The 18150-nt window shown below is 45.0% G+C and overlaps 1 protein-coding gene across 4 annotated transcripts in view; it reads left to right on the forward strand.

The window, feature by feature from the left end:
• DOCK7 (dedicator of cytokinesis 7) overlaps positions 1-14616 on the forward strand; it is a 127946-nt gene extending 113330 nt beyond the window's left edge. For 2 of the 4 annotated variants that reach the window (XM_040408308.1, XM_040408312.1), the window contains 8 exons: positions 1228-1242; positions 5307-5432; positions 8830-8919; positions 9163-9399; positions 10494-10637; positions 11268-11374; positions 11524-11691; positions 13280-14616. In XM_040408308.1, the coding sequence (XP_040264242.1) occupies positions 1228-1242; positions 5307-5432; positions 8830-8919; positions 9163-9399; positions 10494-10637; positions 11268-11374; positions 11524-11691; positions 13280-13322 (930 nt within the window). In that variant the 3' untranslated portion in view covers positions 13323-14616. Of the gene's footprint in view, positions 1-1227; positions 1243-5297; positions 5433-8829; positions 8920-9162; positions 9400-10493; positions 10638-11267; positions 11375-11523; positions 11692-13279 lie in introns of all 4 variants that reach the window. The other 2 variants (XM_040408313.1, XM_040408309.1) reach the window with 1 other exon arrangement.
• The last annotated feature ends 3534 nt before the right edge of the window (positions 14617-18150 follow it).

Consider the following 18150-nt stretch of genomic DNA (forward strand, 5'->3'; position numbering starts at 1 on the left):
TCCGGACTGTGCCCTGTGGTGGTCCCATCCAGTGATTTATAGTGATCATTGATGTGCACTAGTCTGGAATTAGCAGAGCTTAGCGCCCTCTAGTGCCCACCATGGGAATGACCCCCTCACACAAATGTACAAATGTTACTAGTGACATTGCACCTGCCTGAAACGAAGGTGTTTCCTGCCACGCTGACATTCACAATGTGACAGTCATTACCCCCCCCCCCCAGCCGTGGTGACATGACCTTCTGCAGTGCATAGCGGTCACACGTCATCTCCCAACCCTTGTATGCTGCACCGGAGGAATTGTGTGTGAAAAATAATAATATCTTTATATAGCGCCAACCTATTCCGCAGCGCTTTACAGTTCATGTGCAAACAGTAATAAATAACAGAGCAACAGACAATGAGGGCCCTGCTCGCAAGAGCTTACAATCTATGAGTAAAGACTTTACCAGAGATAGTTCTGCTGTCTTAGACCTCATGCACACTACCGTGTTTCTTTCAATCTTAAGTTTTTACAGATTGAATGCCGACCCATTAAATTCAATAGGGCCGCAGAAAATGGGGACAGCACGCCGCATACTATGCATATGAATTTCTGGGATGCACACGGCCAGTATCCGTATTTTGTGGATCTGCGATTTGTAGACTGCAAAATACATACAGTCGTTTGCCTAAGGTATCGATCTATCTATCTATCTATCTATCTATCTCATATCTGTCTATCTCATATCTGTCTATGTATCTCATATCTGTCTATCTCATATCTGTCTATCTCATATCTGTCTATCTCATATCTGTCTATCTCATATCTGTCTATCTCATATCTGTCTATGTATCTCATATCTGTCTATCTCATATCTGTCTATCTATCTCATATCTTACACATTGGGGCAGATTTTCTGTACAGGAGATGTTAGAAGTAATACAATAAGTAATAATGAGTCTTCCGATGTTTCCATGTTCTCTCTGATCTGTGGTGTAATATGATGATGATTATTTATGACGCAGGGTGATGGAGGTGACCTGTGCTCATCGTCTTTGGCACAGCACTGAAACTCCCAGAATGCCTTGCCTTATTCTTAGCCAGACACCCACAGAGGCCGGGTTGGTGGTTATATGCTGAGGCACTGACACTGCATGCTGGGAGTTGTAGTCCTGCCTCAGTCGCCTCCGCCTGTGACTGTGCACTGTTCAGCTGACGCTGTTTTTTATCTCCTTGTTACACAGAGTACGGGCTGGGAGGTAGGTATTGTGCAGTCAGTAAAGACCACTAATAGTCTGAGACCCTCTGCAATGCTTGACCCACATCTGCTAGTGGTGGGCTGTGTGCCGTGACCTGACACATTGCATTGAGACCACCCTCTGGTCCTGGTAAAGTCCGGCTAGACCTAGTGCATGACGTTCACAGCGTTACACTAATAAAGTTACCATGTCACACTCTCATCATCCTCCAGATGTAGTGCTCTCTCCATCAACACTTCTCTCCACCCCGCTCCCCACCTCCAAAATCAAGGGGTTGATTCAGCCCCACTTAGTGACTATAATGGATGGGTCAGCATCTGAAAGGAAAAATAAAGCAACTTTGACTTAAAAATATATTTCTTCATATTCAAATCTTCTGCAGACTTATGTGGTCTCCATGTCTACAGAGTACTCCACGAGCAGAATAGTGAGTGCAGCTCTGGAGTATAATACAGGATGTAACTCAGGATCAGTACAGGATAAGTAATGTATGTACACAGTGACTGCACCAGCAGAATAGTGAGTGCAGCTCTGGAGTATAATACAGGATGTAACTCAGGATCAGTACAGGATAAGTAATGTAATGTATGTACACAGTGACTGCACCAGCAGAATAGTGAGTGCAGCTCTGGAGTATAATACAGGATGTAACTCAGGATCAGTACAGGATAAGTAATGTATGTACACAGTGACTGCACCAGCAGAATAGTGAGTGCAGCTCTGGAGTATAATACAGGATGTAACTCAGGATCAGTGCAGGATAAGTAATGTATGTACACAGTGACTCCACCAGCAGAATAGTGAGTGCAGCTCTGGAGTATAATACAGGATGTAACTCAGGATCAGTACAGGATAAGTAATGTATGTACACAGTGACTGCACCAGCAGAATAGTGAGTGCAGCTCTGGAGTATAATACAGGATGTAACTCAGGATCAGTGCAGGATAAGTAATGTATGTACACAGTGACTCCACCAGCAGAATAGTGAGTGCAGCTCTGGAGTATAATACAGGGTGTAACTCTGGATCAGTACAGGATAAGTAATGTATGTACACAGTGACTGCACCAGCAGAATAGTGAGTGCAGCTCTGGAGTATAATACAGGATGTAACTCAGGATCAGTACAGGATAAGTAATGTATGTACACAGTGACTCCACCAGCAGAATAGTGAGTTCAGCTCTGGAGTATAATACAGGATGTAACTCAGGATCAGTACAGGATAAGTAATGTATGTACACAGTGACTGCACCAGCAGAATAGTGAGTGCAGCTCTGGAGTATAATACAGGATGTAACTCAGGATCAGTGCAGGATAAGTAATGTATGTACACAGTGACTCCACCAGCAGAATAGTGAGTGCAGCTCTGGAGTATATTACAGGATGTAACTCAGGATCAGTACAGGATAAGTAATGTATGTACACAGTGACTGCACCAGCAGAATAGTGAGTGCAGCTCTGGAGTATAATACAGGGTGTAACTCTGGATCAGTACAGGATAAGTAATGTAATGTACACAGTGACTGCACCAGCAGAATAGTGAGTGCAGCTCTGGAGTATAATACAGGACGTAACTCAGGATCAGTACAGGATAAGTAATGTATTTACAGTAAGAGAAGGAATTCATTGATTTACTCAGTTTTAGCATTTAAATAGTTATCTGTTTTTAAGCTTTGGGTGATTATCCCCTTTTAGGCAGATTATTTGGTCCTGATCTCAGTTTAGCTGAATCGACCCCTGGATTTGACGCTCCCCAGTGTTTAGTTCCTCCTGTGCTGTCTGCATGCTAACGTCCATCCTCTCCATACCCTGGGGAACTGTGGCTGTCTTGGCAGTTGTGAGCCCCAAGTACTTCCTGGCACTTGTAGTCCCACAGCATCTGGTCGGCCACCGATCCTCCATCTTCCTCTTGCTTTTCACGCATGTTGCCTCCGTTTAACACTTTCCACTCCATCCACTAATCCCGCTGGCCTCTGCATTGCCTCTTAGTGCAAGCCTATTATTGCATTTGCACGTTTTTCCAGTTGAATACTTGTTTTTTATCCATTTATTTTTGATGAACCCTAATTAAAATAATTTCTGTTTTTTCCCCCCCTTCGCCCTCTGTCTCTCCCCCCCCTCCCCCGGTCGCTGACCCTTCTCCTCCCCACTTTTTACTCTTGTCTGTTGTGGTAAGTTCCATTTTGTGGATATTAAGTATGTCTCATTTAACTTCAGCCAAGAGAAAAAAATATATATATAACGATTGACCTTTAATGCGCCAGATTCCCGGAATATTTTGCATTTTTATTTTGAATTAGACAAAAAAAATATTGAAAACTGCAAAATAAAATAAAAAATAAACTGCAAAAAAAACACCATTTTAGTGAACTGTAATTTTTCCCACTTACAGTTTTCTATTGTGGTTATAAGGAGCGGCCCGGCTGGCGCAGCACCTCCCTCTGTGATGTGAATGATCCCCCTCCCCACCCCCGCGCAGCACCGATGAGAGGGGTTTACCGTGCGTTATGTAACTGTATGGTGGCTGTGTGCTATCTTTCAGCTCTGTTAATGACTCTGTGGTGTAATCTCCTCTCTCAGGCTGCCCTATTATTTATTCCTCTCTGGAAAATAATAGGTTAATCAGCGCTTTAGTTTCCTATAATCCTCTCTGCTACTCTGCGCGTCCGTCCCCACCTCGCCCGGTATATTCGCACACACACACACACACAGGTCCATTTATGTAGTGACGTTCTCTCACATCCGACAGGCGTTTACTGCTTCCCGTTCTTTGATTCTGGAAGTGCTCTTTAACCTGTGACACTCCGCCTGCTGCAAAACTACAACTCTCAGCATGCACCAGCAACCTGGGGCTTGTAGTGTTGCAGCCGCAGGATAGAGATCACTGTCACTGTAGTGGGTTTCTCGTGAACCCCTTAGGGTGCAACCACACGTGGGTCCACAGTAGCAGCTCATCTGTGGCAAAATCCGTTTGTAACTTATGAGAATTTTGCTGCAGATTTGTCGCAGTTTACAAAATACTCCTTGCATGGACGTAACCTGACAGTTCTGTGGGATTACTTCAATTCACGACTGTATTATATAGGCAGCCATCATTGGACCCATATACATGATTACGCAGCCTGACAGTACAGTATGGATAGTGGGTTATTATATGTGCTAAAGGGTGTGTAGACTTTTACAACCAATATGTTTAATGCTCTTATGCATTAAAAAAAAAAAAAAGTTTTACAAACCTCCTGGCATTTTGTGTATACAGCTGTTGCTACTATGTAACACACAGGTTTACTATGTAACCCTATGTGTCTCCATGGTTACAGACTACAAACAAACACTGTGTGTTGTCAGGTCCTGCAGTCTTGTTACTTCTGTAATGTTTTCTATAGGTTCTGGAAAAGAGGAGCCAGACAGGGGAGTAACACATGACAGCAGATCAGACTACATGTAGGTTATGTTTGTAGTCTGTAACCAAGGAGACACGTACTTTTGTATAGAGGTTGTGTTCCCCAATACAGTTTATTTTATTTTTTATTGATGCATTGAAGTTATAAAAAGATGGTTGCAAAGGAATACATACCCTCGATTACATAGCCCAGGGATGCTCAACCTGCGGCCCTCCAGCTGTTGCAAAACTACAATTCCCAGCGTGCCCTAATAGCTGTATACTAGGAGTTGTAGTTTTGCAACAGCTGGAGGGCCGTAAGTTGGGCACCCGGCTGATAGCATTGGTTCAGCTGATTATAAAGACTGCATCCATTGTGCACTCCGGAGCTCCGTTTTTTTTTCAGTTTGCTTCCGTGTAATGATCAGCGTGGTCTTCCAAATATCGAGCTTCACCTAGCTTGTACTGACCCTGAGTTGCATCATATTACAGTTGGCAGCCAGGAGAATTCTGAATGCAGCTCTGGAGGTAACTGTAGTATAAGAAAGTATGCAGCTCAACATCAGCACAAGATAAGTGACGCAAAATCTTGATGTTCTGTATTGATGATCAGAATATCTGATGTCCACCGGTCGGTAATCATGTGATAATTTAGCCACTCCCCCTTCTCCTTAGGACGGGAAGAGAATGTTTGGGACGTATTTCCGTGTTGGTTTTTACGGAACCAGATTTGGAGATTTAGATGAACAAGAGTTTGTTTACAAGGAACCGGCAATAACTAAACTGGCAGAAATATCTCACCGGCTGGAGGTAAAACGCATTTTACCGTACATTTATATAGGGAGAAATGGAGGCGGTACTATCTGTACCTACATTTATTTATAGAGAAGGAGACAGTACTATCTATATATTTATCATTTATATAGAGAGACAGGGAGGCAGTATTATCTGTACCCACATCATTTACAGTTGTGTTCAAAATAATAGCAGTCAGACATCACTAACCTGATCAATCATTGTTTTTGGTAGAAATGATATTTCTACATGGCAAATAATTTACTAGCAGGTGTAGTAGAGTAATAGAAACCCAACAGACATGACATGCATGCTGCTGATTCTCTGTAATGCAATCACTTATTGAAAGGGGCATGTTCAAAATAATAGCAGTGTGGAGTTTAATGAATAAGGTCATTCATTCTTTGAAAAACAGATGGCAATTATTGCCCTTATTTAAGGAAGGAAGGCAGCAAATGTTGTACATGCTGGTTACAGTGCATTTCTCTCTGAAATTCTGAGGAAAATAGGTTGTTCCAGACATTGTTCACAAGAACAGCGTACCTTGATTAAAAAGTTGATTGGAGAGGGGAAAACTTATAAAGAAGTGCAGAAAATGATCGGCTTCTCAGCCAAAATGATCGCAAATGCTTTAAAATGGCAACCAAAACCTGAAAGACGTGGAAAAAAGCGAAAAACTACCATTCGAATGGATAGAAGAATAGCCAAAATGGCGAGGACTCGGCCAACAATCAGCTCCAGGAAGATGAAAGAAGGTGTAAAGTTCCCTGTGAGGACTGTTACAATTAGAAGACGCCGATGTGAAGCCAAGCTGTGACGAATACCACACCTCGTGCCCACTCGACGTCGCCTACGTCGAGCTCACGACACGCGGTATGGTCACTGGTTACCAAAAATGTGATGTTACGCCCTCCAGAGGAGCAGGTAAGGTCAGTGTCGCACAGTTTACACAGACTCCTCCTGTCCACGCGGGCACAGAGAGGCAACAAGCTGAGAGAGCCTTTTCACTGCCGCAGTGAAAACAGCGCTGTCTCAGCCCGGGTATCTGCCACCAGCTCTCGTTTGATGTAAGCCCGTTCCGCTAACGGGATTATATATGGTGAGAAACCAACCCGCGGTAGCTTATAACTAGGCCAAAACACGGACGTGGGGATTCGCGATCGAGATACAAGACAGCACAAGATTAAATTATATATTTAATCGCCGTAAGGGCACACTAGATATAACACAATATACACAGAGAATATATACAGTGGTCTGAGGTTACAGATACAGGTTATATGGGTGCAACAGGGTTAAGCTGAGCAAAAGTCAGTTACCGGGTAGATGAAAGTTCCTTTGGGTAATAAGGGTGGAATAGGCCTTGGCTGCAGTCACGTGGGGGCAGTGAGGTCAGCTGGTTCCTGGTTTCTCCAAACACATTGGCACGATGTGACCCCCTTCAGAAAAGACCCCGCCCGCTGGCTTGCATGTGCTGTAACCGGCCGCTCCCCTCCCCGCCTATGGGTAGGGTCCACCCCTCCTTCTCTGGTGCTGGGAGCAAATAGCCCATAAAACCCCTTAGGGCTCATAGCCCCAGACCAGAATGTCGCAGGAAGATGGTTCTGGGCCCAATTGATCCGCCTGGGTTCCGGCTACAACTAGAGTCCAAAAATGGTACCGGTATTTGGTTTCTGTGGGGAGATATGGATATCTCCCCTCCCGGGCATCCTAGTCTCAAGCCAGGACTACGTGGGTGTTTGGCTTTGCCCCAGGATCGCAAAAATATAACCGAATTATGCCTGGGATGGATGGACGATTCATAATTCCTTATAACTCGCCGGCCCCAATATGTCTGCTAATCTGATTGAACTGGGGAAGGTTTGGGACCCCATACTGAGAGATCCTTCCTGTTACCTTGGCCTGGCTCCGAGCTGCTGGAAGAGGTGTGAGTCTATCCACCTGGGGCATCCTTTGAGCTAGGACCCCCTGTGGATTTCAACCATCTGCTTGTCAGACGGCAGAGGAAGTGGAGCGAGAGCCTATTTGCATGTGGACTGACAAAAAGGTAAATCAGATGAAAATCAGGGCTGCCAGTAAATGATGATCCATAATCCTCACACAAGCGATCTGCAAGAAGTCCCCGCAAAGTCCCACTGCTGAAAAAAAGACATGTGCTGAAGAGCTTACAATCTGCCAAAGAGCACATTGACGGCCTAAAGAGACATTCTGTGGACTGATGAAAGTAAGATTGTTCTTTTTGGGTCTAGTGGCCGGAGACAGTTTGTCAGACGACCCCCAAACACTGAATTCAGCCCCAGGACACTGTGAAGACAGTGAAGCATGGTGGACAAGCATCATGATATGGGGATGTGTCTCATACTACGGTGTTGGGCCCATTTATCGCAGACCAGTGATCATGGATCAGTCTGAATCCATCAGAATACTGGAAGAGGTCATGCTGCCTTATGCTGAAGAGGAAATGCCCTTGAGATGGGTGTTCCAACAAGACAACGACCCCAAACACTCCAGTAAACGGGCAACATCTTGGTTCCAGACCAACAAGATTGACCTTATGGAGCGGCCGGCCCAATCCCCGGATCTTAATCCAATAGAAAACTTGTGGGTGACATAAAAATGCAGTTTCTGAGGCAAAACCAAGAAATAGAGAAGAACTGTGGAATGTCGTCCAATCATCCTGGGCTGGAATACCTGGTCACAGGGGCAGAAGGTGGTGACTCCGAGCAGCACAGACGTCCAGCAGGTCTCAGAGACAGCGGGTATACAACTGAGTATTAGTGACGGGATTCAGAGGAAAGAAAATCTACAAACATTTCTATAGTGAATGTTTGACTTTGTAAAGAAGAATACAAACACTGCTATTTTATTGAACAGTCTAATATTCACTTTTTTTCTTTTTTTTTTGAGGAATAACACAAATTTGATATATTTTTCTTCATGTTTTGATTTGGAACAGAATGTGTAGTGTTCCCAAGGCATCTGTGTGGATGGAAATAGAAGCTATTAGAAGGATTCTGAGCTTTATTCATTTTTTTAAACGCACTGCTATTATTTTGAACACAATTGTATATAGAGAGATAGGGAGGCAGTACTATCTGTACCTACATCATTTATATATGGAGACAGTGAAGCGGTACTACCTGCCCCACATCATTTATATAGGGAGACAGGGAAGCGGTACTACCTGCCCCACATCATTTAAATAGGGAGACAGTACTATCTGTACCCATATAATTTATATAAAGAGACAAGGTGGCAGTACTACCTGTGCCCAGATCATTTATATAAACAGGGAGGCAGTACTATCTGTGCTTACATCATTTAATGTTACAGTGTTTGTGCTTTTACTGACTGGTTACATTACAATGAATGTGAATATCTTTGTATAATCCGCGCTTTGCTCTTTCTGTAGGGATTTTACGGGGAGCGTTTCGGGGAGGACGGTGTTGAGGTCATTAAGGATTCCAATCCAGTCGACAAATGTAAATTAGATGCTAATAAGGTAACAGAATATTCCAGGTTTTATGTTGAGAACTATGGAGTCTACACAAGCTTTATTGATCTCATCCTTGCTCAGATCTCCACCTACAGTGACATCACTATGACATCACTAGAGCAGCTGCTCAGAGCCCCCCCCCCCCCCAATATATAAAAACTCAGGTGCCGTCACTGCATAACCTTACAGCATTTATGATGCTTTCTGGCTGCTGCTCACATCTAAGTTCCTGGTGTCGTTCTTCCGCAGGCGTTCATTCAGATCACCTATGTGGAGCCGTACTTCGACACCTATGAAATGAAGGACAGGATCACCTACTTTGATAAAAACTACAACCTGCGGCGCTTCATGTACTGCACGCCCTTTACCCTGGACGGACGGGCGCACGGAGAGCTACACGAGCAGTTCAAGAGGAAGACCATCCTCACCACGTCTCATGCATTCCCTTACATCAAAACCCGGATCAATGTCATTCACAAGGAGGAGGTGAGGGCTGGTGGTCGGGGTGCATATGGATATATGTGCAGTGGAAAGGAAGGGTCTGCTTATTTCTGCAGTTTAGTTCCCATTGAAGAGACCCAGTGGGTTTATGGAGTAGTGGTCCATCTATAGACCACTGTTTTGTTTTTTTTTCCCCTCTTCAGCACAGAACAGGCTATCGGTGGGCTGCATTAGATGCAGCTTGAGGGGGTGGCTTCTGGTACCAGTACCCCCATGCCCCGAGAGCAGCTAACCAGTACCCTGGTCTGTACTGAAGAGGGACAAGAACCCAAAAGCCGCTGCCAGATGGGTCGCTCTTCCTTTTGCTCTTCTGGTTTGGCTGACGTGAGCTACTTTGCAATCTTTTTCTGCAACCTTCTAATAGACTTTTTCAAGATCTCAATTTTGCTGTCAGTGAATAGAAACATTTTTGTTTTTCATGCAAAGGAGGAAACTCTGTGCAGACCCAAAACAGTTGAACATCTGTTTCTTTCCTAAACAACAGCAACAGAAATCGTTCTGCTGTCCTGAGATCTAATTGAAGCACAAAGTATATTGAAGGGGTTATCCGACCCCTGAAATGCCCCCCCCCCCCCCCAATATGCTTGGGCCCCTCACACACAATGTACTTACCTCTCTCCCCGTCACCTGTGTTTCTTCTGAAGCCCGCATGGCTGCTGCTGCATCTCTGATCATCCGGTGCCGGGGTCAGCCAATGGTAGACGGTGACGAGCCTCCCTAGCATCACGGGTGGCGCTAGGGAGGCTTGTCACCACCTGCTATTGGCGGGACTCCCACCACCCACGCCAGATGTTTACATCTGCGCGACAGGGAGATGCAGCGGTGGCGGCTGTCAGAAGCGACGCGGGTGCTGGGGAGTGAGGTAAGTACATCATTGTGTGTGAGGGGCCCGGGCATATGGGGGGCATTTCAGGGGTCGCATAATGATTTAAGCTTCATATACAAGAAGCCACATGGACAGATCTGTAGTGATCCCTGCAGCGTATTTTACTGTTCACCTGTCTGGGAAAGCTGGGTGACCAAACTTGTCAGAAGACTGTTGTGTGGCTCGTCAGTAACGGCCTCTGTATACATCGCAGATCATTCTGACTCCCATTGAAGTTGCCATTGAGGACATGCAGAAGAAGACTCAGGAGTTGGCCTTCGCCACCCACCAGGATCCGGCTGACCCTAAAATGCTTCAGATGGTCTTACAGGGTTCAGTGGGGACGACGGTGAATCAGGTTGGTGCTGTCGCACGGTTACACAGAAATGGTGGACATGCTCCGTCATGGAGGAGCCTAAGCTCTAGACGTCGTGGCGATTTCAGTAGTGGTATCGCGCTGCCAGCATAAGCCTTGTGTATTTTGCTGTCATCTTGGCCACGCCGACCGTATTAGGTCAAATATTAAAGGTTATGGACACCTTTGGGGACCTTTTTTCTTTTTATTATTGCATTGTACTAATTTTAAGCTAAAAATCTTTTTTTCAATTGTCCTTTATTAAAAATGTTGAGCCTATTTCTCTGTACAGCCTTGAGATTCTCTAGAAGCAGGGTCTGTACTTTTATTCTTTCTGTCACTGACCTGAGCTATAACACTTATTATTGCTCAGCTCTTATCTTACTGATTAGAATGTGGTTTATGACCCTTTAGTAATTTAAGGAGGTTTATTAGATGAATGGAACAAATCTCTCAGCTAAACAGAGTTAACTCTTTCACAGAACGGCTGAATATTTTGAATAAAGACCAATTGAAATAATGTGTTTTAGGCCAAAATGAGTATAAAATGCAATCATCAAAGAAAGTTGCCCCCGAAGGTGTACATAGCCTTTAGCGGGATATGCTGATGTTTTCTGGGCTTTTCTATTGCAGGGTCCGCTGGAAGTCGCTCAGGTGTTTTTGTCGGAGATTCCAAACGATCCAAAACTATTTCGGCATCACAACAAACTTAGACTCTGTTTTAAAGACTTCACAAAAAGGTATGTTCCCCTTTAAGAATACCCATTTTCCATAGGTAGTACTGCACCGACTGGCATAATCCACTTCAATATGGAAGTGACGCATCGATGGTGTATGCCGCACACCGTCATATTCTCTTACTCCAGCTCTGCCGTGTGCTGTGTTATAGGTGCGAGGACGCTCTGCGGAAGAATAAGAGTCTCATTGGTCCAGATCAGAAGGAATATCAGCGGGAATTAGAGCGTAACTACCACCGCCTGAAGGAGGCGCTGCAGCCGCTCATCAACAGGAAGATCCCACAGCTGTACAAGAATGTGGTGCCAGTCGCATGTCACAGGTAAATCAGCAGCTGCCATATCCTGAGCCAGAGTGGAAAGGGATAAGTGGCGCCCTGCTGAGCCAAGAACGTCAGATCTGAATTTGGGTTTTTCCAGTTTAAGGGTAAAAGCTTAAAGGGGGTTTATTTATCAGCACATCCCTTCTCCACTGAGGTAAATATAGGACCCTGGCAGCTGTAAATATAATCCCCAGTATGTTCCCAGTAGGTCTTCCCCCTTTGACATGTGTTTATAGTCCTCAGTAAATTCTCCTGCGTATAGTATAATTGCTATACAATTTGACCACCACCAGGTGGCGCCATACTTTAAGTAAATAACACTTCACTAGATGCATGGAAATGGCAAATAATGTTGATTTTGCATGATAAATATAATATTGGAAACCCTTTAACGGGAGTCGTCACCTAATCTGAGTGTTTTAGACTCTTTGACCCTCATTACAATGGTACCTTTCTTTTCTGTGTCCCTCGTCAAGATCATAAAAAAGACACTTTTTAAACATATGCAAATGAGCTTCTGCAAGTGCCTAGGGGTGGCGTTACTGCCGCAAGTGCCCAGGCCCCTCGGCAATGTGCCCAGAAAAACACACCCCTTTTAGCCCTCTGAACCGCCCTTCTTTCCTATTACCTCCTCCTCTGCCTTCAGCCGGCGGAAGTCACGAGCGGCACCAGAGGACGGCGGGTCGGCAAGTCTCAGCGCAGCTGTCTTAAGTTGGCTGGCGCATGCGCAATATGAAAAGCTGTTCCTCTGCCCATAATAGGCAGAGCAGCGCTCAGGTGCGGGCCAACTGCGCTGAGACTTGCAGGCCCGCCGTCCTCTGGTGCCACTCGTGACTTCCGCCGGGCCAGAGGGCTAAAAGGGGTGTGTTTTAATGGGCACATCGAAGAGGGGCCTGGGCACTTGCGGCAGTAACGCCGCCCCTGGGCACTTGCAGAAGCTCATTTGCATATGTTTAAAAAGTGTCTTTTTTTTATGATCTTGACGAGGGACACAGAAAAGAACGGTACCATTGTAATGAGGGTCAAAGAGTCTAAAACGCTCAGATTAGGGGACAGACTCCCTTTAAAGGGCATCTGTCAGCAGATTTCTACCTATGACACCGGCTGACCTGTTGCATGTGCACTTGGCACCTAAAGGCATCCGTGTTGGTCCCATGTTTATATGTGCCGCATTGCTGAGAAAAATGAAGTTTTACGGTAATATATGCAAATGAACCTCTAGGAGCAACGGGGGCGTTAACATTACACTTAGCGGCTCAGCCCTCTCTGCACTTTGATGGACAGGGCCAGAGATGATGATTACACTGCCTGGCCCTGTCAAAGTGCAGCAGTTGCAGAGAGAGCTGAGCCTCTAAGTGCAATGGCAATGCCCCTGTTGCTCCTAAAGGTTCATTTGAATATATTAAAAAAATTTCTCAGCAATGCGGGCACATATGAACATGGGACCAACACAGATGCCTTCAGCTGCCAAACTCACATACAACAGGTCAGCCAGATACATAGGTACAAAACTGCTGTCAGATGCCCTTTTAAGTCGTCCTATAGTAGACACGCGTTCAGTTCTAACATTCTTTTCTGTGCTTTTTAGGGATTCGTTCAGTAGAATGAGTCTAAGAAAAATCGACCTGTGAAGAAAGTGGGATCCCTCCTGACTACGGAACCAGTAGCCGGCTGAGGCATGGGGCACAGGACCTGCACATTGTGGTATCGGGACCATTCGTGTTGGGCTATGCCCGTCAGACTGTTACAGGACGGTCCGCTAGCACAGCGTTCTGCGTTTCCATCATTTCATTTTATTATCTGTGGTACAAGAATTCACTTACTATTTATGCAGCATTAATTTGTACGTTTATATTAATTTATATTCACATTTTGTCATTTTTAATGATTTTTTTTTAAAGGTAATTGCTCCTCCCCATATGTTTTTACCAAATATTTTTTTTAAGCCAGCCATGAAGTTGGGAATTGTTTTTATTAAGGTACAAGAGACATGAAGAGTTAAAGACGTTGAGTCTGGTACGAAGTGGCCACCATAATGACCCGTCCATCTTTCACTCCTTTCTATATCTTCACTTTGCAGTCTTTATAACATTTCTATAACTTCTCGAAGATCAAGCTCCAGCCGGATATAAAGGAAGTCAGCGGGGGCGTCTTCATCTTTACTGCTCCCCTTTAAGATTCTTCTGATGCCATAAAATAAAAAACCTTCACTCCCACTGGGGATGTCCACCAGTGACTTCTATACTGGGGCCATCCTCACAGTGGACATTTCTTCCACATGCCCAGTAAGCACCTTGTGTCGGTCTCCATTCACACCTCTAAGCATGATCACTCAGGAATGTCTGCTCCAAACACGGATGTATACACATTTACTGGACAGAACAGGAATAGTCTTCACTTTTAAGAAATGGAGAATTCCTTTAAGATACAATATGGCTACTTCTGCGCCAGTCTTTAATGGTCATAGGACTGACAAACCGGAGCAATCTCCCACAGTGTCGTCTTGTGACAGTAGAGTAGAAGCACCTTGAGGAATCCTTACTTTCCAGTTCGAGAAGAAGCAACTTCTATTTTCTTATTCTGCATTTGCTGATCTATCGGCTCATGCTGGGAGTTGTAGTCCACTGCTCTACACTCATTAGCATGGAGAATATGCAGAACGTCTCCAGGAGTTGGCACAGCATGGGACGGTTTAAGGTACCTTCCAAGGTCCAGGACTCGTTCTCTCTTCCCTTGTAGGTAGGTGTCCTTTACACAGCACAAGTTACTTTCCAGCCACCGCGCTTAGGAATATTAAGAGTACTCAGTTGTCAAGGTATTCACTGACGGGTTAATAAATTGTGGCTATTTATTGCTCTTCAGATTATATGCCGTGTATATTTTGTATTGTATTATTTGGACTCATTAAACTATGAAATATTTTAATTGCCAAATCTGGGTTGTTTCTACAATTTTTTTTATAATACAGAATTCCACCTAGTCTTGCACAGACCTTTACAAATAACATTAGTCTGCCTGCAGCTACCACCAGACGGAGCTCACCGCGTGCAATTTACACATTAAAGGGGGTCTCCGGGGCAAAGTTATCAGACAGGTGGAGGTTTAACACCCACACCAATCTGCTGCAGTTCCAGAGGTCAACTGTACTGAGCCAGGAAAGATTTGTGCACCATCTAGTGGCCATTCTCTGGTACTGCAGTTCAGCTCCCATTGACTTGAGTAGAAAAGCTACAGCTCATTTATCATATTCAAGTTTTTAGCTTAAAGAGGACCTTTCACTAGTTTAAAAACTAACTATATCAGTGGGCAGAGCGGCGCCCAGGGGTCCCCCTGCACTTACTAGTATGTCTGGGCGCCGCTCCGTTCTCCCGGTATAGGCTCCGGTGTCTGCAGCTCCCTCTGTTGTACTGGGTTGTCCCTTGGTGCTTTTGTATTAGGGTTGTCCCTTGGTGCAGCGCTGGCCAATCGTAGCGCACAGCTCATAGCCTGGGACTCCCAGACATACTAGTAAGTGCAGGGGGACCCCTGGGCGCCGCTCTGCCCACTGATATAGTTAGTTTTTAAACTAGTGAAAGGTCCTCTTTAAGACCGGCCACCCTTTAACATCATGGGCAGGTAACAAAATGGTTATAACCATGTGGTGTTGGACAGGAATCAGAAAAACCCTTTAGATACAGCCAAGCATTGTGTGTAGAGGAGTGGCTGAAAGCTACCCTCCGCTGTATAACAAGCCTGTATACACGTTAAAGGGGTATCCTCATCTCCAAGTGATTTATGATCAGAAGAGTATCGACCTCTGCGACTCTAAAGCCTCATGCAAACGACTGTTTGGGTCTGCATCCGAGCTGCCGTTTTGGCGGCTTGGATGCGGACCCATTCACTTCAATGGGTCCGCAAAAGATGCGGGCAGCACTCTGTGTGCTGTCCGCGTCCGTGGCTCCACAAAAAAAATATAACATGTCCTATTCTTGTCCGCGCCTTGCGGACAAGAATAGGTATTTATATTGCCGGCGCCTGTTCCTCAGATTGCGGATCCGCGGTTTGCAGACCGCAAAAACGGCACGGTCGTGTGCATGAGGCCTAACCCTGAGAATGATTTAGTGCCATCTCCCTCTTCAGCATCTTTTTCCTACACAGCAGTTCCCTGTCCTAAAATCAGGCAGGGGGTTCCCAGAGGTCAGACCCCAACCAATTAAGTGATGGCTGGTACTAATGCGCACAGGGCGGTGGAGTCGGTAGTTATCACATTCCAACGCCTTCATAAATGAAACAGAAATAAAGAAATTTCCTGTAGTAAAATGGTGACATCGGCTTTTTTTTACCCTCGTGTAAATAATAGCTGAGAACATAAACCCTGTTTATTTGAAATTCAACTTCTGAAATTCCTTAAATGTTGTAAATCTACAAATGGGCTTCCCTATGGTGTTGAGCGCCTGTACGGCAGCCACACAACTTTACAGGGGTATGTCATTGTCGTAAGTAATTATGCATCGTCAGCACGATCTGCTCTATTAAATCGGGCAGCCGGCAGGGTTGGTCATTTTGTCGGTATGCTGAGCTGCTGCAGACTTGTCTCCGTTTTTACGGATATGCAACTCTGATCACAAGGGGGCCGAGTTATTGAGCCCCCCCATGCGAATATCCTGCATCTGTGAGAGGACTGGACCAACACACTATCTTTCTGCATCAGCTAATTTGCCTTGTATTTTCAAAAAGTGTTGACTATTTAATATGTGGTGGACTGATATCGAGCGCAGGTCAGTGTCCACACCCTGTGAATAACTCCCATTTAGAGGCTTTTACCTTGTCAGATGCTCCAGAGGCTGGTGATGTTTACTCACTGATGCATTTGGTACAGGTAGTCAGGGGAAACGCGTTAGTATGTTGTTTGTCATGTCAGAAAATGATAGGGCGTTATAAGTAGTGTTGAGCACGAAGATTTGAATAGCAAAAGCAATGTCAAGTTCACAACAATACTTAGCGCACCAATCAGTAATCTGTAGTCAGAACCGCTAAAATGTGAAGTTGCGCGTAGTGCGAAAAAAATATTCTAATCACTGCCGATTAACGCAATCGCGAATATATTGGAGCACCTGACTCTCTGCATATAAAAGCTATTGTAATGTTCTGCCGTGCCAACCATTTTGTCCGGTCTCAGGAAACTGTCAGGTCCATAAATATTGGGACAATTACACAATTCTAACATTTCTGGCTTTTTACACCACCACAATGGATTTGAAATGAAGCGAACAAGATGTGCTTTACCTGCAGACTGTCAGCTGTAATTTGAGGTATTTACATCCAAATCAGGTGAACGGTGCAGGAATTACAACAGTTTGCATATGTGCCTCCCACTTGTTAAGGGACCAAAAGTAATGGGACAATTGGCTTCTCAGCTGTTCCATGGCCAGGTGTGTGTTATTCCCTCATTATCCCAATTACAATGAGCAGATTAAAGGTCCAGAGGTCATTTCCAGTCTGCTATTTGCATTTGGAATCTGTTGCTGTCAACTCTCAAGATGAGACCCAAAGAGCTGTCACTATCAGTGAAGCCATCATTAGGCTGAAAAAACACAACAAACCCATCAGAGAGATAGCAAAAACATTAGGCCTGGCCAAAACAACTGTTTGGAACATTCTTAAAAAGAAGGAACGCACCGGTGAGCTCAGCAACACCGGAAGACCACGGAAAACAACTGTGGTGGATGAGCGAAGAATTCTTTCCCTGGTGAAGAAAACGCCCTTCACAACAGTTGGCCAGATCAAGAACACTCTCCAGGAGGTAGGTGTATGTGTGTCAAAGTCACCAATCAGGAGAAGACTTCACCAGAGTGAATACAGAGGGTTCACCACAAGATGTAAACCATTGGTGAGCCTCAAAAACAGGAAGGCCAGATTAGAGTTTGCCAAACGACATCTAAAAAAGCCTTCACAGTTCTGGAACAACATCCTATGGACAGATGAGACCAAGATCAACTTGTACCAGAGTGATGTGAAGAGAAGAGTATGGAGAAGGAAAGGAGCTGCTCATGATCCTAAGCATACCACCTCATCAGTGAAGCATGGTGGTGGTAGTGTCATGGCGTGGGCATGTATGGCTGCCAATGGAACTGGTTCTCTTGTATTTATTCATGATGTGACTGCTGACAAAAGCAGCAGGATGAATTCTGAAGTGTTTCGGGCAATATTATCTGCTCATATTCAGACAAATGCTTGATGGACAATGACCCAAAGCATACTGCAAAAGCAACCAAAGAGTTTTATAAGGGAGAGAAGTGGAATGTTCTGCAATGGCCGAGTCAATCACCGGACCTGAATCCGATTGAGCATTTCACTTGCTGAAGACAAAACTGAAGGGAAAATGCCCCAAGAACAAGCAGGAACTGAAGACAGTTGCAGTAGAGGCCTGGCAGAGCATCACCAGGGATGGAACCCAGCGTCTGGTGATGTCTATGCGTT

This window comes from Bufo bufo, chromosome 9, assembly GCF_905171765.1.
Source record: "Bufo bufo chromosome 9, aBufBuf1.1, whole genome shotgun sequence".
Lineage (NCBI taxonomy): Eukaryota > Metazoa > Chordata > Amphibia > Anura > Bufonidae > Bufo > Bufo bufo.